This window comes from Ambystoma mexicanum, chromosome 3p (genome assembly GCF_040938575.1).
Source record: "Ambystoma mexicanum isolate Mex_15411 chromosome 3p, UKY_AmexF1_1, whole genome shotgun sequence".
Taxonomy (NCBI): Eukaryota; Metazoa; Chordata; class Amphibia; order Caudata; family Ambystomatidae; genus Ambystoma; species Ambystoma mexicanum.
Genome location: NC_090925.1, coordinates 536,911,343 through 536,933,053, shown reverse-complemented (window position 1 = coordinate 536,933,053; position 21,711 = coordinate 536,911,343). Strand labels below are relative to the sequence as shown.

The 21,711-nt window shown below is 50.4% G+C and overlaps 1 protein-coding gene across 1 annotated transcript in view; it reads left to right on the top strand.

The window, feature by feature from the left end:
• SLC9A8 (solute carrier family 9 member A8) overlaps positions 1-21,711 on the top strand; it is a 1,353,696-nt gene that overhangs the window by 1,289,248 nt on the left and 42,737 nt on the right. The window contains exon 16 of the mRNA XM_069651262.1: positions 4,017-4,163. Within this exon, the coding sequence (XP_069507363.1) occupies positions 4,017-4,163 (147 nt within the window). The remainder of the gene's footprint in view (positions 1-4,016; positions 4,164-21,711) is intronic.

Genomic DNA, 21,711 nt, shown 5'->3' with positions numbered 1-21,711 from the left:
GCGGCTGAACATATTCCCGAAGGGGTTGAACGGGATGGTTTCCTTGCTATGGTCCAGGATGGTAAGGATGCCATGTGTGAGTCCGTTCAGTCGGGTCTGGACTTGGCTGAATGCGTCAGTAGGTCCATGGCGGCGAGCACCATGATACGCAGGTTTGCGTGGTTGCGGAAGTCGGGGTTTGCTCCTGATGTGCAGTCCCGGCTCCTCAACATGCTCTTTGATGGTGAACACCTTTTTGGCAGCAAGGCTGACGAGAGCCTTGAGAGGTTGCAGACCTCAAAAGCTGCAGCGAAGTCGTTGGGCGCTGCAGTTCGCCAACCTCCGCCTTTTCGTCCTAGGGGACAGCAGTGGAGGGGTGGTTCCTTTCGCTATTACTCTTCCTTCAGTAAAGCGAGAGGAGCTGGCAGTCAAAGAGGCCAACGCAGGGGTACCAGAGGTGGACGACAGGGTACCCGTGGTGCCAAGGCCGCTCGGGCAGTTGCCTCTTTGCCCTCAGGTAACGCCGCAGCCGCTCCCATTCAGTCGTGAGGCCATGTCCCATGGTTCGCCGGTTGGGGGAAGGCTGGCGCAGCATCTTGTAGAGTGGCAAGCCATTACTTCAGATGTGTGGGTTCTGGAGATCATAACCCACGGCTACTGTCTTCCTTTTCGGCACAGGCCTCGCGACAATCCACCGGGGAACCTCTCTTTGCAGATTCCGGATCCGCTCCTTGCGCAGGAAATTCAAGCCCTGCTGGAGAAAGGCGCCATAGAACTGGTGCCTGTAGCGGAGAGGAACAAGGGTTGGTATTCCCCTTATTTTTTGGTTTCGAAGAAAGACGGGGGATTGAGGCCCATCATGGACTTGCGCGATTTGAACAAATTCCTCAGGAAGGACAAGTTCAAGATGGTTACTCTCTCTCAAGTCCTCCGGGCCCTTCAGCTTCAGGACTGGTTGGTGTCACTCGACCTCAAGGATGCTTACTTCCATGTGCCGATCCATCCCAAGCACAAGAAGTACCTGAGGTTCGCGGTTGGCGACTCGCACTTTCAGTTTCGGGTCCTGCCGTTCGGATTGACCTCCGCCCCGAGGGTTTTCACCAAGCTCATGGTGGTGGTGGCAGCGCATCTCAGGCAAGGGGGGATTCACGTCTACCCCTACCTGGACGATTGGTTGATCAGGGGGAGCTCTCCCGAGCTAGTCCTGGATCATCTATCGGTCACCTGTCGCTCCCTTCACAGGCTGGGCTTCTCCCTCAATTTAAAGAAGTCCCATTTGACGCCAACGCAGCGGCTCCAGTACATCGGAGCAGTGCTCGACACTTCCCTGGGGCAGTGTTTTCCTCCCCAGGTGAGGGCTCTTCACATTCAGCAGATGGTGCACAAGTTTCAGCATGCCCAGACGCTCCCAGCGTTCGAGTTCTTGAGGTTGCTCGGCCTCATGGCATCCTGCATTCTTCTGGTGCCAGAGGCTCGCCTGCGGATGAGATCTTTGCAGTGGGCACTCAAGACGCAATGGTCGCAGTCCTCCGGCAGGATGTCGGACTCGATTCAGGTGCCGTCCTCGGTCGCCCGGGACCTTCTGTGGTGGGCCGTCGAAGGCAACTTGATGAAGGGGGCTCCATTTTGGCTTCCCTGGCCGGAGGTGACGATCGTGACGGATGCATCCCTCACGGGATGGGGAGCTCATGCCAACGGGCTGACAGTCAGCAGTCGTTGGTCTCCGTCGGAGTCCAGACTCCATATCAATCTGTTGGAGCTGAGGGCCGTCAGGCTAGCCCTGAAGGCTTTTCTGCCGTCTGTGCGAGGGAAGAATGTCCTGATCCTGACGGACAACACAGTGGCCATGCACTACCTCAACAAAAAGGGGGGGCAGGGTCACTTCCTCTGTGCAGAGAGGCGATGCAGCTCGAGTTCTGGGCCATCCAGCAGGAAGTTTCGATCTCGGCAGTTCATCTGGCCGGTGCCGAAAACGTGACGGCGGACGCTCTGAGCAGGCAGAGTGCGATCTCTCACGAGTGGGAGTTGGCTCAGGAGATTCTCCTGGAGATCTTCGCCCTTTGGGGGACCCCTCAAGTGGATCTCTTCGCCTCCAGTATCAACCGGAAGTGCGAAAGGTTTTGCTCGCAGGAATTTCCTCCAAAAGGAGCCTTAGGAGACGCGTTCGTGGTGGAGTGGTCATTCCCGCTGCTGTACGCGTTTCCTCCAGTCCCCGTCATCCCGCAAGTGCTGCGGAGGTTACGGAAGTTCGGTTCCCGGATGATCCTCATTGCCCCGGCGTGGGCTCGGAGGACGTGGTACCCGGACCTTCTCGACTTATCCATCTGCTCTCCACGTCGTCTTCCCTACCGAGACGATCTGCTCTCACGGGAGGGAGGTCAGGTTCTCCATCCAGAGGTCAGATCCCTCAACCTTCACGCTTGGTTTCTGAAAGGTTGAGGTATAAGGATTGGGACCTCCCTGAGGACGTGATGGAGGTGTTGCTTTCGGCCCGAAGGCCGGCAACAAAGTCTCTGTACCGTTGCCGTTGGCGTAAGTTCTGCGACTGGTGCAGAGTTCAGAATGTGGATCCTTTTGCATGTGACATCCCCATGGTTCTGTCCTTTTTGCTTTCTTTGGCCCACAGGGGCTTGCAAGTGGGTACCATTAAAGGTTACCTGGCGGCGCTGTCCATCTTTAAGCGCTCGTCTGATGAGTGTTCTTACTTTAAGATCCCTTTAATTTCACAGTTTCTGAAAGGGCTCGCTAATGTGTTCCCTCCGTCACCTTTCCTGGTGCCCGGTTGGGATTTAACCCTTGTTCTTAGGTTTCTTATGGGTGCTCCGTTTGAGCCTTTACATTCTTGCCCTTTGAGGCTGTTAACTCTGAAAACTGTGTTTTTAGTTGCGGTTACTTCCGCTCGCAGAGTGAGTGAGTTACAGGGACTTTCAGTTAAGCCACCCTTCACTGTTTTCCTCAAGGACAGGGTTGTCCTTCGTGTTCGTCCTTCTTTTCTTCCGAAGGTGGTGACGGAATTTCATTTGGCCCAGAAGGTTGTTCTTCCGGCATTCTATCCTCCTCCGCATCCTGGTAAGGAAGAGGAGAGGCTCCATAGGCTTGATCCTAGGAGAGCTTTAAGCTTTTATGTTTCACGCATTTCCCGGGTCAGAGTGGACGATCAACTCTTTATTGGTTACGCTGGTAAGCGTTTGGGGCAAGCTGTGACGAAACAGACTTTGTCCCGCTGGATTATTTTGGCCATCTCGGAGTGTTACCGCTTGGCGGGTAAGGTCCCACCGGCTGGCTAGCGGGCCCATTCTACCAGGGGTGTGGCTGCATCTACTGCGCTGCAGAGGGGTGTTCCTATTCGCAACATCTGTGATGCAGCCACCTGGGCTTCAGTACATACATTTGTATGGCATTATTCCCTCGATTCCATCAGAGGGCAGGATCTGGCCTTTGGCAAGGCGGTCCTTTGCTCTGCTATTTGATTGGCTATTCTAAATTTTGTTTATAAATTCTTTCCCTCCTCCTTGCTCTGGTACTGCTTTGGGAGTCTGTCATAGATATGGAATACGTCGGAGGACCCAATCCCCTCGAAGAACAAGTTACTTTCTTACCTGGTAACGTTCTTTCGATGGGATGGTCCGACGACGTATTCCATATCGGTCCCGCCCTGCCTTCCCCGCTGCAGAATTTCTTTTGCGATTGCAGCTTACGTTCCGCAAGGCTTTGTGTCTGACTGGCAGTTGACTTATGTCACACGTTCTGGGGGAAAAAACTACAACTGAGGCTACAGGCGTCGTGCGTCCTACTTATCACATCGGATGACGTCGGACGTCGGAGGAGGTCCTCGACGTCGGCGCATCGACGTCATCGACGCAGGACGCAGACGCCGGAAAAGTTTCCGAAGCAGCACAGCTGTGGTGATTACCTGTCATAGATATGGAATACGTCGTCGGACCATCCCATCGAAAGAAAGTTACCAGGTAAGAAAGTAACTTGTTCTATTATGCTTCCCTTTTAAAAATGAAATTACCTACATATCTTTGTTTTAGGGAAATACTATTGAGTCTGAACATTTGTCAGAACTAACAGAGGAGGAGTATGAAGCTCAATTCATCAAGAGACAGGATCTTAAAGGATTCATGTGGTTAGATGCCAGATATCTGAACCCGTTCTTCACGCGACGGCTCACACAAGAGGTTAGTGTTGCATTTTGGAGTTGATGAGATGAAATGAAGTAGGAATAACTTGCAATTCAGAAAGCTCCCACTCCCTTTTATGTTGATTGGTGTAGTATGGCATTCGATGTTACAACAGTGTGTTTGCCATCAAGTCTTGATAGAGAAGCATATTGTCTTGAGCATTGGATCATTCAAAAAGGGTAAGATCCCATGAAGAAAAATCCAGAGAGAAAAGGGTGAAGGGTGCTGACCTCAAATAGGATCAAAAAGGTAGGTCAAGCCCCATGTAAAGGCCAATGTGGAACCATACCTGGCTACTCGTCCTCGGGAGAAGCATCCATGGTCACTACTCAAAACACCTCCGAACTAACTAAATCCCTATCAGTAGACAAAAAGCCATCCACTGCACTGTTAATGACAACATTTACACCTGGAGCCCCTTCCACGAATTACACCTGTTTATCACCAAAACGTCATTGAGGCTGTCATCTAAACAATCCACAAAATGACGAAGGAAACCATCAAAGGAAACCCTGTTGACGATCACTTCTGAGATGCTTAGCCTGGAGTTATCTAACCTGCCCTGAGCTTCCCAGGCCCCACCACTCCTCTGGATATTTCTGAATTCCCCCTGGCATTTAGAATCTTCACTACCTTGACCTTTCCACCTAGTTTTTGTTTGCGCCTCCTTCTACTTCTTTTCCCACCTTTAAGGTGATCTGGCCTACTCGTTCATTCCTGGCCACAATTGTTTTTTTTATCCTTTGGGCCTTGATCGTTACCTCCAATGCTATTCATCGCCTCTTGTCCCCCAAGCCTCCTTTATTGTCTACCTGTTTCCTCCTCCTCTAACTTCTGACCACCACCACCTTTTACTATCACCTACTCCTTCAGTCCTCTACCTGCTCCTCCAGGTGTAAACTTTGCTATCACTCTCTTTCCTTCACCTCCTGGTACACCTTCACCTCCATTTTTTGCTCCTAATCTAAATTTAACATCATCTGCCCCCTTGTTTCTTCTTCCTCATGCTACGACCTCTTCCTCCATAGTGCTTGACACCTCCTATCAATTGGCGTGATTTGTGTTGGAGGTCTGCAGCTGTGGGCTTGGAACCTTTGAGGGCTGGGATTGGTCAAACTTCTTTGAGTATGGTCCATGATGAGGCTGAATGGCCCAACCCAAAGCTATGTATGTTATGGTGGCCATTTTGAATGTTGTCCTCTTGCCATCTGGTGCAGGAAGAAGTAGTAAGCTGGTTGTTTGAATGCCATCTATAAGGAACTGCTTTCAAAAAGGGGTCTTGTTTGTCCCTCAGTGTGTTCTTAATTTCTCCCGAGGTGTGTGGCCTGGTCTGCGGTAGTTGCCAGTAGGTTCACAAACATATGCGTGTTTGTCGATTTCATACGAATGGGGATGCAGGGTGCTGCAAGGGCTGAAGAGAGGATGCCCATTGGGGACTTGTGATTCTGATAGCCACTTGCTGTCTGAACTAGGAGTCTTGTGGCGCCGGCGAGTCAATGGGAATCTTCTCGTAATCGCCACACTTACTGTAGAGGTTTTACTGGCAACACTGTACCTTTTTCATGCCCAGCGGCACAGACAGTGGGAGAGTGCCTCAGGGACCTATTCCACTCCTGGTCCTGTAATCTACTGGCTCTGGTAGGCACCCAGCCCCCAAAGCCACTCTCCTACAAGTATGCAGAGCCAAGCAGGGGACCTCGTCACAGAGGATTTGTGGGAGGATGACTTAGTAGTGATATGGAACCCTTTCCCTGCACCAGCAAGCAGAGACCACTTCTTGGGCAAAAAAAAGCTTTGCGCTATGCCTTACCCAGAGTTACTTGTATCAGCAGCTGTCAGGAAAAGATCAGCAAATCATCTCCCCTTGTGCAGTCCCTTCAGATAAAGAGGGCAAACCACTGGATGCCTTTGGCAAACATTTTGTTACCTCTGCAGTGCCAATAGTCAAAGCAATGGCAATCCTGTCGAGGTATGACCACAAAATGCATGGCGGCTTCTATTCTTCAATTACTGCCTGATTACAGAAAGGTAGAAGCTTGTGCACTATTGAAGGCGAGGTGGCCTCAGATCACATTTCACTGGCAGTGGAAATTGCTGCTACTTGCTTCCTCGTACTGGGCCTGGAGCGGTTCTTCACAGACCAGAATGGATAAAACAAAAAACGTCAATCCTAATGTACAAGCTCAAGTGGGCAACATGCTTTTTGATGAAAAGCACTTTTTTTGTAAAAATATTGACAATTCCCTGTCAATACTCACATGGGTACTGCTTGTTGTTGAGCATTCAACAGCAGAAGCTATATCACTCCTTTCTTTCCAGGGAGATTCTAGGAGTCAGGTGGATGGGTCACACTCTTTCTGTCATTCCTTTTCCTACAGCAGAACAAGTACAATCTGTTTAGTGTCACCCTATTCATGGATCCTCAGTTCTTTGTGACGGTCATAACAAAAACATCTACGTAGGGCTGGAGAACACACATTGATTATCTCCCAACCAAGGAGCTTTTGTCTCTAGAGGAGAAACAACTGTAAATCAGTGTTCTAGACGAGCCCACAGGTGAGGTAAGGTGGTCCCAGACCCTCCTGGACCCAGACCAGTGCACGTGTGATCCAGTTTACAGCCCCCAGGCACCTGCGTGCAACGTCTCCATTCCCCTTCCCTTTTCGCTGTTTCCCCATCCGCCCGCCTCCCTGCCCACCCTCCACCCGTGATTGACTGTGAAAGTTGTTCCCAAAAACAAAGAGGTGATGGCTGGAAAGTTTAGAAAGAATCTTAACCACTGGTAATGCTCTGGGCAACCCTCCAGACCACCGTTCTTTGCCTGCCAAGCCATTACAGAAGGGGAAAGACCATATGCAGATCAGGCTTGGCCCCACCCCAAAAGTGGCAGTCCAGCCCGAACTGCTAGGCCACATCCCTTCTGCACGAGACCACAAGCATCCCCAAACATGTTTTGCCCTTGTTGGGGCTCATCAGTGAGTAGCTATGAAAGTCCTTCCCTGCAGGAGCCTACTAGCGACCCAGCTGGTGTGCACACTCTTCCACCTAGGTGCCCCCAAGTGAGGTAATGTGGTCCTGGACCCTCCTGGGCCCAGACCAGTGCCCGTGTGATCCAGCTTGCAGCCACCAGGCCCCGCATGCAGCGTCTCCATTCCCCTTCCCTTTTTGCTGTTTCCCCTTCTGCCGGCCAACCCCCACCCCCCTAATAGGTCATCCCACCTGTCATAACTGCTTTCCCAAGGGAAGCCAAGGGAATTGCCTTGGGGCCCGTCAGCCCCTGCGGTTAAGGGCCCTAAGGCAAAGGGCGGCTCCAACAGAGGCGGCTCCAGATCGTGTCTGCAGGTGTCAGCAGGGTAAGCCAGTTGCCAGCCGTCAAACAGTTTCTAGTAGGACCAGTACGGTAGGAGGGGCCTAGAATCCCATCCACTGTCAAATTCACCTACAGTAGTACAATATTGCATTAATTCCACCTTCTTCCACCTCACAGGTCTCTCGAATCTAGCTGTACCCTGCTTGAAATTGCATTGTCTGATATTCAAACTGCGTTGATAGGCCCCTCTTCCACTATGCAGGTCTCTCAAATCTAGCTGCGCCTTGATTGAAATTGCACTGTCTGGTATTCAGGTTACATTGATAGGCCACTCTCCCACTATACAGGTGTCTCAAATCTAGCTGTACCCTGCTTCAAGTTGAATTGTCTGATATTCAAACTGCAGTGTTAGGCCTCTCTCCCACCATACAGGTGTCTCAAGTCTAGCTGTGCCTTGTTTGAAATTGCACTGTCTGGTGTTCAGGTTGCATTGATGGGCCTCTCTCCCGCTATACAACTATCTCAAATCTAGCTGTACCCTGCTTCAAATTGCATTGTCTGATATTCAAACTGCATTGTTAGGCCTCTCTCCCACTATACAGCTCTCTCAAATCTGGCTGTGCCTTGTTTGGAATTGCACTGTCTGGTATTCAGGAAACATTGATAGGCCTCTCTCACACTATACAGCTATCTCAAATCTAGCTGTACCCTGCTTCAAGTTGAATTGTCTGATATTCCAACTGCATTGTTAGGCCTCTTTCCCACTATACAGGTGTCTCAAAGTGTGGCTAAGTGCAGTCTTTGGCAGTCTACCCCGTGCTATTTTGGATTTGTGCTGTTTTGAAAGACTGCCCTTTTCTCCTGCAACGTGAGGGAGGCTATTGTGTGAAGCAGCGTGCCAAGTATTGTAGCACCAGCAGTGAACACGCTGTAGCTTTAAGAAAATTGGTGTTGAGTGGGCGCTCCACCTCTCTTTTGAGTCTCTACTGCTCTTAAACCGGCATCCTTCGCGAAGCGACGTGAAGTGCGGCTAAGTCATAGCTCTCAACTCACCCGCTTTTGGCGGGTGTCACCCACCTTGCAAAGGGCTGACTCACCCGCCAGGCCTCCTGCACGCCCATTCATTCCAATGGGCGTCTCACCCGCCAGAAACCCGCCTTTGCAAGACAAATGGTTGAGAGCTATGGGCTAAGTGCAGTCTTTGGCAGTCTACGGCATCAAGGCATGAAGGTTGGAAGGTAACTCTTTGAATCCAACTAAAGTGTGTTGACTCCCTTATTAGACATTACAGACATTGAGGTGTTAATACAGGTTTACTTGTCCCACCTTCATTGAAAGACTTGTGGCATACTTCAACAGCAAAGTTTGAAATTTCGACTAGTCTCCTGGTCTGGACTAACCGTTGCAATGGTTGGCTCTCCGGCTCTAAAAGCCTCTCCTCACAGGTTAGTTTGTGAACTTTACCCGGAAGTGGCCATCACGTGTAAAACTGTCTCCCATGAAAACATTGTGCAATCTAAAGCGGCAATGGCAGAGGGGGGTGGGGGGTGGAAGGTACGGGTGCAGGGGAAGGGGATGGTTTCCATTTGCATCTCTTACACCCCCTACAATCTCTACAACCCCCGGAGGTTCCCGTAGAAATCGGTATAGCCTTATCACCTATCAGAGTGGCGGCTATTGAAGACACGGGACTGGGGAAGGAATTATCAACAGGACAGCACCCCTAGGATACATTACGGGAGGCTCCCTCAAAATCGCCTCCGCAAAGCACTTCCCTCCCCCCGCCAAAGGACAAAGGGTTTGGCTCTTGACGATTTAACTCGTTTACCAAAGACAAGCACCTTCTCGGATGCGGAACTCTTTGTCTTTGGTACGGATAATGGGACTAAGGGTTGCCAGCCACACAGGCGAAGGCCTGATAAAGGCTGGAAACCTTTTGGGATCTCTACTGAACAGCAAATTCCACTCTGACCCCCACAGTGCGCATAAGCACAATAAGGAGACTCTTCCGACCACCTTCTGTTGCGGCCAATGCCCCATCAAACGGATCACTGGGTGTCTTATATTACAGCTCCTGAGCGCAAGGGCGTATCATCACACACAAAGGGGGGGTTATTCTCCTCTGCAAACTCAATTCAAACTGGGGGTCTCTCTCAAAGATCCCACAAAGGAGTCTTACCTCAGCAAGCTCCGTTTCCCAGCAAACGACTAAGAAGGCAAGCTTCACCCTCGGATGAGGACCTTTTATCCATCCTGGCAACCACTCAAGTGGAGGAACTACTTAAAAAGGACCCTCAAATCGATCCCAAAATGATAACAGCTTTCGCAATCGTAATGGCCCCCTTATGAAACTCATAGAGATGCAAAACGATCAGCTCCGGGACCAAACGACCACCATCGCTATGCTGTACTCTAAAATGATTTTTGTAGAAGGCTTTGTTTCAGCAATTCAATCTAAACTTAACAAAAATGCCGAACAGATGGCTCAAATCTTAAAAAGCATTATTGAGCCGATCATAAAAGAAAAAGAAACAAGGAGATCTGAAAGGTCAAGTCTACGGGCAGGGGGAGTGGGTGGTACCACAATTGACTTGGCAAGCCCGGTTAAGACCCTGAACCCCCAGGCTTCGTTGTCTACTAAGAGTACAGACGAAGATATCTACCCACCAAAATATATAGACACATCTACTAACACTGACCACACTCCGTGGGCGATTGATTCCACAGCGAAGGAGAGTGGTCCTGCACTCAAAGATGGTAGTTCAATGATTTCCACGGCATTAAACACCTCGCCACAGGTCATACCTGACTCCTTAGAAGTACCTGTTTCAAACAGTAATGTTAAATTGTTCGATCTTTTTAGGAAACCTAAAACAGGCCTATCTCCTTTGGACGAAGGAAAACTTCAAGTAAATAAGAAAGGAGCAAGAAACTATGGGAACATTTCTACACTACTGGAAAAACCCACAGACCCGGGGCTCTCAAATGCTCGGAAAGTTTCAACTCGAACTAGAACAGTCACCGGACTAGCTCTACCCAGGAACCTGGTATTTCCTATTAAATCGTTGATTCATGACAGAAGTTTAAAGAAATCAGGAGAAGCCACTGTCCCCTCATCAAATGTGTGCTCAGATGTGACTAGTCGCCCTTTGGACATTGAGAGGGAGAATGAAAATGTTGATAACTCTCTCATGGCCTTATCTGTCTATTCGGATATGAACACTCATGGGATGGAAAGTCGGGAACAAATTAATCTGAAACTGAAAGCGGTTCTGATGAAGATGATCTTCAAGCTAACAGCACGAGTAAATGTGCTGACCAAAAAAGGGTGGTGGACAATCGTAAGTTCAAAGATTGGGGGGACCAGCAAACTATACCTAAAAAGTCCTCATTGACCGTGTCGACAGCAGATTCCGACAAGAAAAACGTGGAAATCCAGAGTGCATACTTTGCGAGAAGACAAGGTCTGTTCTCCGGAACAAGACTGGATGGTCTCTTCCATCCCTAGTCCTTTGGACTAGGGAACACTGGAAAGTAGGAGGAACTCATTGGTCCTGAAATTCACAGAAAATAGTAACAGAAGTAAACCCCTTATTGATCTGACAAAAGGAATCAGAAGAACAGTGTCATGGGCCGAAAAAACAGAGTAAGCTAGCACCTGTGCCTACAAATCAAAATGCTGACAAGGTCCCAAGGTAAAAAACGCCGTAGCACACTACAGAGTGCTACTGGAAAGAACATTAGGTTATGAAGATAACCTGACCATGAATCGGGCCAATGTTATGAGACTTCTTCATTCCCTGGATTCCCCTGACCAATTAAAATCAGAGGACATAGATTGGATTGAATTTCATAATGATCAGCATCATGATAGCATGATTCTCCATATAGGGGATCGGAATACTAAACGCTCACTCCTAGAGTTGGGTTCAAAACTCAGTCTATGTGGATTCATGCTCAAGGAGTTGGAGGAGGGGAACAGTACACAGTCTGAAGGCCCAAATGACTTGAAATATCTGTTAGGTAATTCCCTAAAGTCAACAACAGAGTAAAAAAAAGACCAGGTTGTGCAAGGGGTGAAGACGTTCAGGGACGTTCCTGAGGTCGACGGTAGAGGAGATCATGTGTGCACTCACTTGGATAAATCTGGGCCGAACTCGGAGAACAGCCTAGAGGATTGTAGTTGGTTGGCCGGGTTCCTAGCAGCTAAATCATAATGCCATCAGCCCCCTCGGACTGTCCAACACAGTCCCTCGAGAAAAGGGATAAAAATCATGAGTTGGAACACAAGGGGTTATTCGGATCGGCTTGGAAACCTAGCAGTAGACCTAATAACCTATGAACTTTTTTGCCTGCAAGAAACTTGGCTGTGTGATCTTCCACTCTTAGACTAGTTTGAACTATTCTTAAATCCCGCAATAAAGGGTTCGAAAGGGAGACCCAGCTCAGGTCTCTTATTAGGGATAAAGCGCACATGTGGTTTAAAAGTGCTCTCTTCAATAAACAAGAACCCTTGGATTCAGCTTACCACAATTCTATTCACGAGAAAACCCTCACTTGACATCAAAGAGTGGCAGTTGCTTATATGCAACGTGTACTGGGGACCTGCAGCAAGTGAAGAGGACAGATTAATGGAAGTTCTCTTGAAAGTCATAGATGATGCCAGGATTGGGTGCCCTAAACTGGAGATCCTACTCTGTGGAGATTTCAATATGGAATGCTACGATAAAATGCGGAGCAAAATCGAGTTCTTGCCTCTCACTGCCACAAAAAATATAATAAGAGGAGTGAACCTAGAGAAAGAACTTACATCGAGGAACATTCATATGGTAAATGGAAATCTGCGGGGCGACCAACCGGCTGCCTCAACTTGGAAACGTGCTAATCAAACTAGCACGTTGGACTACATTTCGAGGGGATTGGGTCCTCCGACGTATTCCATATCTATGACATGTAATCACCACAGCTGTGCTGCTTCGGAAACTTTTTCGGCGTCTGCGTCCTGCGTCGATGACGTCGATGCGCCGCCGTCGAGGACCTCCTCCGACGTCCGACGTCATCCGATGTGATAAGTAGGACGCACGACGCCAGTAGCCTCAGTTCTGTTTTTTCCGCGAACGTGTTGCTTCGTGTTTCTCGGTTCTAGCCTCGACTCATTGGAGTTCTGTTCTTTCTGGTTCTTCGAACCTGTTCGTTTGTGAATTATTCCTTCGACGATGTCTTCCACTTCGTCTTCAACCCCGCGTCCGGGCTTCAAGAAGTGCGGGGAGTGTGGGTCCAAGATGTCGGTGACTGACTCGCACGATGCCTGCCTCTGGTGCCTCGGGGAGGCCCACGACACGGATGACTGTGTCGACTGCCTGTCGCTCACGTCCAAGGCCTTACGCGAACGTAAGAAGAAATTGTCGGTAGGTCGGGTGTCCAAGCCCCGGAAGTCGAAGTCGGCGGGGCTTTCGACGGATGATTCGAGGGGTGACTCTCCGCGTCATCGTCGGAAGTCTCGTCGGTCTTCTTCTAGGAGTCGGTCTCGCCACTCCTCAGCCTCTTCGAGGCATTCTCGGAAGCGCCGACACCGGTCGCCTTCCAGGTCCTCTTCAGAGGACTCTGCCCGGCACGTCGGTTACCCCACCAGCCGTGCGACGCCGGAGGAATGGGCTTCCTTCGGGAAGAAGATGTTGGCGATTCTTGAGTCGCAGGGTACTCAACCGTCCGCGCCCCCGAGTGGGGTCGGCCGTGTGAGGTCGAGAGCCACCGCTCGCAAGAGTGGTCGGCGCGAGTCACGGGAGTGGTCCCGTTCGGACAAGGAGGCTCGTTCTCGCCGTACCCGTTCCAGGTCCCGGTCCTCGACGCGATCAAGACCGTGTGCACCTGTGATGTCTTCGAGGAAGACATCGACGTCTGTGGCGTCGAGGCCGTCGACAGGCTTTCTCGAGGCTCCGGCTCCGAGGAAGTCGTCGAAGCCGTCGACGGTCAGGTCGTCGAGGGACACGCTCGGGGCTCCGGCTTCGAGGGCTGTGTCGACGCCGCCGATACTGGAGGCGCTGCATCTGACGTCGACGCCGATTTCCTCGACGTCGACGCCGATCCTCTCGGCGCCGTTGCCGGTTTTCTCGGCGTCGGCGCCGATTCGCTCGACGCCATCGTCGCCTTTCGTGTCGGAGGTGCCCCGTGTCTCGGGTGTTCCCCCTAGGAAGGCTCTGGTTAAGAGCAGGCACTCTCGGGTGCCTTTCCACCACTTGGATTATATTTCAGAGGCGGATGAGGATTCGGATGGCCTGGTTCCTAGTCAGGTGCCAGATGACATTGTCTCGGGCCATAGTCAATTTGACGATTTGAGGCAGTCGCTGCATGATGCCAGTGGACTGGACACCTCTCCGGAGGTGGAATTTGGTCGGCCTGAGCCTGGCTCCCATGCCGATTCCTCATACCGGCGCCTTATGGCTAGGGTGTCTGAGTATCTGGGATGGTCTGCTCCCCCAGGGGAGTTTGTGCAGGATGATCTGACGGACATCCTTGATGTTGGTCCCCCATCTGACCCGGTACTGCCGTTCCATATGGCTTTACAGCGTAGGGTGGCGGCGGCTTGGACTGCTCCGGAGAGTCTCCCGGCAGTGGGCAGATCCTTGTCGCGAAAATACCGTCCAGCCAGTGGCGACCCCTGCTACTTGACCAGGCACCCCACTCCGGAAAGTTTGGTGGTGCAGGCGGCCACGGCCCCGGCAAAGCAGGCGTCGTACCCTACCATCCCTCCTGATAGGGACGACAAACGTTTTGATGGCTGGGCGAAGAAGGTGTTTTCTTCTGGTGGTATGGCGCTTCAGGCGGCCAACTCCATTTGTGCCTTGTCGCGTTTCACGCACACTCTGTGGAACTGTGTTGCGTTAGCGGCTGAACATATTCCCGAAGGGGTCGAACGGGATGGTTTCCTTGCTATGGTCCAGGATGGTAAGGATGCCATGTGTGAGTCCGTTCAGTCGGGTTTGGACTTAGCTGAATGAGTCAGTAGATCCATGGCGGCGAGCACCGTGATACGCAGGTTTGCGTGGTTGCGGAAGTCGGGGTTTGCTCCTGATGTGCAGTCCCGGCTCCTCAACATGCCCTTTGATGGTGAACATCTTTTTGGCAGCAAGGCTGACGAGAGCCTTGAGAGGTTGCAGACCTCAAAAGCTGCAGCGAAGTCGTTGGGCGCTGCAGTTCGCCAACCTCTGCCTTTTCGTCCTAGGGGACAGCAGTGGAGGGGTGGCTCCTTTCGCTATTACTCGTCCTTTGGTAAAGCAAGAGGAGCTGGCAGTCAAAGGGGCCAACGCAGGGGTACCAGAGGTGGACGACAGGGTACCCGTGGTGCCAAGGCCGCTCGGGCAGTTGCCTCTTTGCCCTCAGGTAACGCCGCAGCCGCTCCTACTCAGTCATGAGGCCATGTCCCATGGTTCGCCGGTTGGGGGAAGGCTGGCGCAGCATCTTGTAGAGTGGCGTGCCATTACTTCAGATGTGTGGGTTCTGGAGATCATAACCCACGGCTACTGTCTTCCCTTTCGGCACAGGCCTCGCGACAATCCACCGGGGAACCTCTCTTTGAAGTGTCCGGATCCGCTCCTTGCGCAGGAAATTCAAGCCCTGCTGGAGAAAGGCGCCATAGAACTGGTGCCTGTAGCGGAGAGGAACATGGGATGGTATTCCCCTTATTTTTTGATTTCGAAGAAAGACAGGGGATTGAGACCCATCATGGACTTGCGCGGTTTGAACAAACTCCTCAGGAAGGACAAGTTCAAGATGGTTACTCTCTCTCAAGTCCTGCAGGCCCTTCAGCTTCAGGACTGGTTGGTGTCACTCGACCTCAAGGATGCTTACTTCCATGTGCCGATCCATCCCAAGCACAAGAAGTACCTGAGGTTCGCGGTTGGCGACTCGCACTTTCAGTTTCGGGTCCTGCCGTTCGGTTTGACCTCCGCCCCGAGGGTTTTCACCAAGCTCATGGTGGTGGTGGCAGCGCATCTCAGGCAAGGGGGGATTCACGTCTACCCCTACCTGGACGATTGGTTGATCAGGGGGAGCTCTCCCGAGCAAGTCCTGGATCATCTGTCCGTCGCCTGTCACTCCCTTCACAGGCTGGGCTTCTCCCTCAATTTAAAGAAGTCCCATTTGACGCCAACACAGAGGCTCCAGTACATCGGAGCAGTGCTCGACACTTCCCTGGGGCAGTGTTTTCCTCCCCAGGTGAGGGCTCTTCACATTCAGCAGATGGTGCACAAGTTTCAGCATGCCCAGACGCTCCCGGCGTTCGAGTTCTTGAGGTTGCTCGGCCTCATGGCATCCTGCATTCTTCTGGTGCCAGAGGCTCGCCTGCGGATGAGATCTTTGCAGTGGGCACTCAAGACGCAATGGTCGCAGTCCTCCGGCAGGATGTCGGACCCGGTTCAGGTGCCGCCCTCGGTCGCCCGGGACCTTCTGTGGTGGGCCGTCGAAGGCAACTTGTTGAAGGGGGCTCCATTTTGGCTACCCTGGCCGGAGGTGACGATCGTGTCGGATGCATCCCTCACGGGATGGGGAGCTCATGCCAACGGGCTGACAGTCAGCGGTCGTTGGTCTCCGTCGGAGTCCAGACTCCATATCAATCTGTTGGAGCTGAGGGCCGTCAGGCTAGCCCTGAAGGCTTTTCTGCCGACTGTGCGAGGAAAGACTGTCTTGATCATGACGGACAACACTGTGGCCATGCACTACCTCAACAAAAAGGGGGGGGCAGGGTCACTTCCTCTGTGCAGGGAGGCGATGCAGCTCGAGTTCTGGGCCATCCGGCAGGAAGTTTCGATCTCGGCAGTTCATCTGGCCGGAGACGAAAACGTGACGGCGGACGCTCTGAGCAGGCAGAGCGCGATCTCTCACAAGTGGGAGTTGACTCAGGAGATTCTCCTGGAGATCTTCGCCCTTTGGGGGACCCCTCAAGTGGATTTCTTCGCCTCCAGTGTCAACCGGAAGTGCGAGAGGTTTTGCTCGCGGGAATTTCCTCCGAAAGGAGCCTTAGGAGACGCGTTTGTGGTGGAGTGGTCATTCCCGCTGCTGTACGCGTTTCCTCCAGTCCCCGTCATCCCGCAAGTGCTGCGGAGGTTACGGAAGTTCGGTTCCCGGATGATCCTCATTGCTCCGGCGTGGGCTCGGAGGACGTGGTACCCGGACCTTCTCGACTTGTCCATCTGCCCTCCACGTCGTCTTCCCTACCGAGACGATCTGCTCTCACGGGAGGGGGGTCAGGTTCTCCATCCAGAGGTCGGATCCCTCAACCTTCACGCTTGGCTTCTGAAAGGTTGAGGTATAAGGATTGGGACCTCCCTGAAGACGTGACGGAGGTGTTGCGTTCGGCCCGAAGGCCCGCAACTAAGTCTCTGTACCGTTGCCGTTGGCGTAAGTTCTGCGACTGGTGCAGAGTTCAGAATGTGGATCCTTTTGCATGTGACATCCCCATGGTTCTGTCCTTTTTGCTTTCTTTGGCCCACAGGGGCTTGCAAGTGGGTACCATTAAAGGTTACCTGGCGGCGCTGTCCATCTTTAAGCGCTCATCTGAAGAATGTTCTTACTTTAAAATCCCTTTAATTTCACAGTTTCTAAAAGGGCTCACTAATGTGTTCCCTCCGTCGCCTTTCCTGGTGCCCGGTTGGGATTTAAACCTTGTTCTTAGGTTTCTTATGGGTGCTCCGTTTGAGCCTTTACATTCTTGCCCTTTGAGGCTGTTGACTTTGAAAACTGTGTTTTTAGTTGCGGTTACTTCCGCTCGCAGAGTGAGTGAGTTACAGGCTCTTTCTGTTAAGCCACCCTTCACTGTATTTCACAAGGACAGGGTTGTCCTTCGAGTTCGTCCTTCTTTTCTTCCAAAGGTAGTGACGGAATTTCATTTGGCCCAGAAGATTGTTCTTCCGGCATTCTATCCTCCTCCGCATCCTGGTAAGGAAGAGGAGAGGCTCCATAGGCTTGATCCTAGGAGAGCTTTGAGCTTTTATGTTTCTCGCATGTCCCGGGTCAGTGTGGACGATCAACTCTTTATTGGTTACGCTGGTAAGCGCTTGGGGCAAGCTGTGACGAAACAGACTTTGTCACGCTGGATTATTTTGGCCATCTCGGAGTGTTACCGCTTGGCGGGTAAGGACCCACCGGCTGGCTTGCGGGCCCATTCTACCAGGGGCGTGGCTGCATCTACTGCCCTGCAGAGGGGTGTTCCTATTCGCATCATCTGTGATGCTGCCACCTGGGCTTCAGTGCATACATTTGTACGGCATTATTCCCTCGATTCCATCAGAGGGCAGGATCTGGCCTTTGGCAAGGCGGTCCTTTGCTCTGCTATTTGATTGGCTATTCTAAATTTTGTTTCTAAATTCTTTCCCTCCTCCTTGATTTGGTACTGCTTTGGGAGTCTGTCATAGATATGGAATACGTCGGAGGACCCAATCCCCTCGAAGAACAAGTTACTTTCTTACCTGGTAACGTTCTTTCGATGGGAGGGTCCGACGACGTATTCCATATCGCTCCCACCCTGCCTTCCCCGCTGCAGAATTTCTGTTGCGATTGCAGCTTACGTTCCGCAAGGCTTTGTGTCGGACTGGCAGTTGACTAATGTCACACGTTCTGGGGGAAAAAACTACAACTGAGGCTACTGGCGTCGTGCGTCCTACTTATCACATCGGATGACGTCGGACGTCGGAGGAGGTCCTCGACGGCGGCGCATCGACGTCATCGACGCAGGACGCAGACGCCGAAAAAGTTTCCGAAGCAGCACAGCTGTGGTGATTACATGTCATAGATATGGAATACGTCGTCGGACCCTCCCATCGAAAGAACGTTACCAGGTAAGAAAGTAACTTGTTCTTTTGTAACAGAGAACCTCATGGGGAAACTAATATCGTTGAAAGTGGTCCCCACGTCACAGAGTGACCATAACATTCTAGAACTCGAAGGTGAGGCCTGGGATAAGTTGCCTATTACACCTGCTCAACACTTACCAAATCACTTTCTTGAGTTAGTCCCGGGGGGAAACAGACTCCGTATGGGAAGAAAAGAGACGGGCCTGGCCTTGGACTTACTAATTAAGTTAAAATCTGATGATCAGGATCAATGTTCGAATCTCATAGAATATACTGAAGTACTAAAGATCTTTCATACAAAGGTGGTAGCCAAGGCAAGTCATCAAATTACTCGGCACACCTATGATCATCAAGTAGCGGCCAAAAAAAGAGATGTAAGAAAAGCCAGGAGGCGTTTTGTAAAAACCAATGCACCAGTTAATTTACTCCTGTATAAAAAATATAGAAACAACTACAGAAATTGGCTTTTGCAACATAAATACCAACTAGTGCAACAAGACAGCGAGAAGATGTTAAAACCGATAACTACTAAAAATATCACTGGCATTTGGAAATTGATCAATGATACAAGTACGCCCCCGGACTCTAAAATTGTAAATCCCATAGCATCAACAGTCTGGGAGGCCCATTTTCGGAATCTCTATTCCACGGGGAAAGTCTGTGGTCCACAAAAACCTTCATCCTCTAATGAGTCCTGGGACATTGAATTCGGAAAGCAGGATATTGTAGACCTTATAAAAATTCAAACTCTTCCAGAGCCGCAGGGCCTGATGGCCTCACAAATGACATTCTCAAGAAAGAGCCAGAGAAATGGGCCTCATTTATGATGATTCTGTTCAAAGACATAAAGAGACTAAAAAGGATACCCCATTCTTGGACGACGTCCATAGTCGTGCCGATTTTCAAGAAGGGAGACAGGTCTATGCCCGCGAAATATAGACCGATCGCCCTCTTGGACGTCGTGGGCAAAATATGTGCAGCAGTGATTCTGAAACATTTGAACGACTTGAGTAGGCTGGCAAACCATCTGGACCCTTGGCAATCGGGTTTTCGTTAGGGCATTGGGACATCTTTAAACGTCCTAATCATAAACATACTGAAATGCCTGGTCAAGGAAAAAAAAATAAAAGTACAACTATATTGCGTCCATAGATTTGGAACAGGCGTTCCACTCGGTCGATCGCAGTATCCTGTGGCACAAATTGAGGAAATGGGGTTGCCCTAACAATTTGAGAGAACCCTTGGAGGCACAACACAATGGTACAACTCTTAAAGTCAGGTTGGACAGACAGGGTACCCTCTCAAGCAGTGTGGAGGCCCAGAACGGGCTGAAACAGGGTTGTCGGCTGGCCCCGGCGGTATTTTGTCTTTTCATATCTGACATGCAGGAAGCCTTCGGAACGGTGAGATGATTCCCCCCAAGATCGCGAGGACCTCCGTGGGAAGGCTGCTGTTTGCAGACGATCTTCTGCTATTAGATCAGACTGCAGTAGGTCTGCAGCGACAACTAAATGCACTACAGTTGTACATACAAGGAAATGGTCTCCGAATTAATCCGAGGAAATCAAAGATTCTGAGACTAGGTCCAACCACTGGTGTCAAAAATCATAGGTGGTATCTGTCGGGGGAAGCTGTACCAGTGGTCCCGACCATGGTCTACCTGGGAATAACTTTAAACAACAGTATCCAAGATGGTCCGGGCATTGAAAGACTTAGAAGTAAAGTTACGAATTTGGCATCTTAAGCGCTGTTAATCAAGCAACGCTACTGCTCTTTTTCCCTCCGACCTCTCATAGACTTTTATAAATTGAAAGTATCGCCTATTTTGACCTATGCCCCAGAGGTCTGGAATTTGTTGGAGGGTTTATTTTGGAAAAGAGTGCTGAGCTTACCAACATCTATTCCGATTGAAAGTGTGCGGAAATAATTGGGTTTGTCTTCACTTTACATTTCTATGGTCTGGAAATCACTGACCCTCTTTGGCAAATGTCTGCACCCCCAGGAAAGAAGCGGTTTTCTGGCTATCAATGAAGCTTTGACCAGAAAACAGATCCCGGCTTTAACCACATGGCAGTCTATTTGCACAGAAAATTTGATCAACATAGCCCTAAACACTGATAACCTTATGCAAAATCCGCTCAGGGTTAAGAAGAAACTCTTGGATTGGGACTGGACAGTTACTTTGGACAGGCTTAGTGCTTTCCCGTCTATAACCCAGGGTATGGACGAGCATTACTGTAGAGGTAAAGCACATCTGTAGAGGTACTGTGCATCCGTATCTGGACAAATTCCCCTCAAGTATAGAAAGGCATCACTTTCTGAAATTCTGTCTGAATCTCCTCTATACAAGAGACGTTCTAGAGAGGAGAACTAAAACGGGGTAGCAACGAAGTTTGTCGTGTCGCTGCTGTGGACAGGAGGTGGAAACCCTACAGCACTTGGTGATGAACTGTGTTTCATTATCGAGTTCCAGAGAAAAATGGCTGGGAATACACTTCCAAAACCTAAGCACTTTATCTACGCAGGAGAGGTGGTCAATTTTAAGAAGGGCAGGAAAAGTATCTATGACTTTGGCCTTGTTGAACTTTGTGAGAGAAATTTTTACAAAATTGGACATTTAGTTACCTGGCCTTCATTTTTAAATTGATGCAATAAATAAAAGAAAATAAAAAATATACAGGTGTCTCAAGTCTAGCTGTGCCTTGTTTGAAATTGCAGTGTCTGGTGTTCAGGTTGCATTGATGGGCCTCTCTCTCACTATACAGGTCTCTCGGGTCTAGCTGTGACCTATTTCAAATTATCTGATGTTCAGGTTGCACTGGTAGGCATTGTCATTAGGACAATTGCATAGTTACTAGCGATACCCCTCTTAACACCACACAGGTTGATCACTGAAGTGAACCTCTTCCAGGGAGACCCAAATAAGGACAGCCACTGCAATAACCTGACGATATAACCCTAGCAAACCTCCCTTGCCTTACCCAAGACAGCAACTGAACTAACTAACAATTTAAGCTGACAAAACATCCAACAGACTGATCCCAAACATCCACAGGACATCTTCTGACACCCAGTACCACACCACAAACAGCCGGACCAAAGCAAAATGATGAGAAAGAACAAACCCAACTGACCACGACTGAAGACTCACAACAGCGCAACACACTCCCACAGACAGGAATGACAACCAAACCAATCACTCTACCTAACTCCATACCTCGCAAATAACCAGTTACCAGAACGTGCCAACCCAACGCAAGAATCGACAACAGACAACCAAACACAACCACGCAGAAAAAAAACAGACAACGCCAGAAACAACAAGAACATAATCGACACAATAACACCTTACATCACCAAAACTAGAGGAACTTCCACCCAACACCCA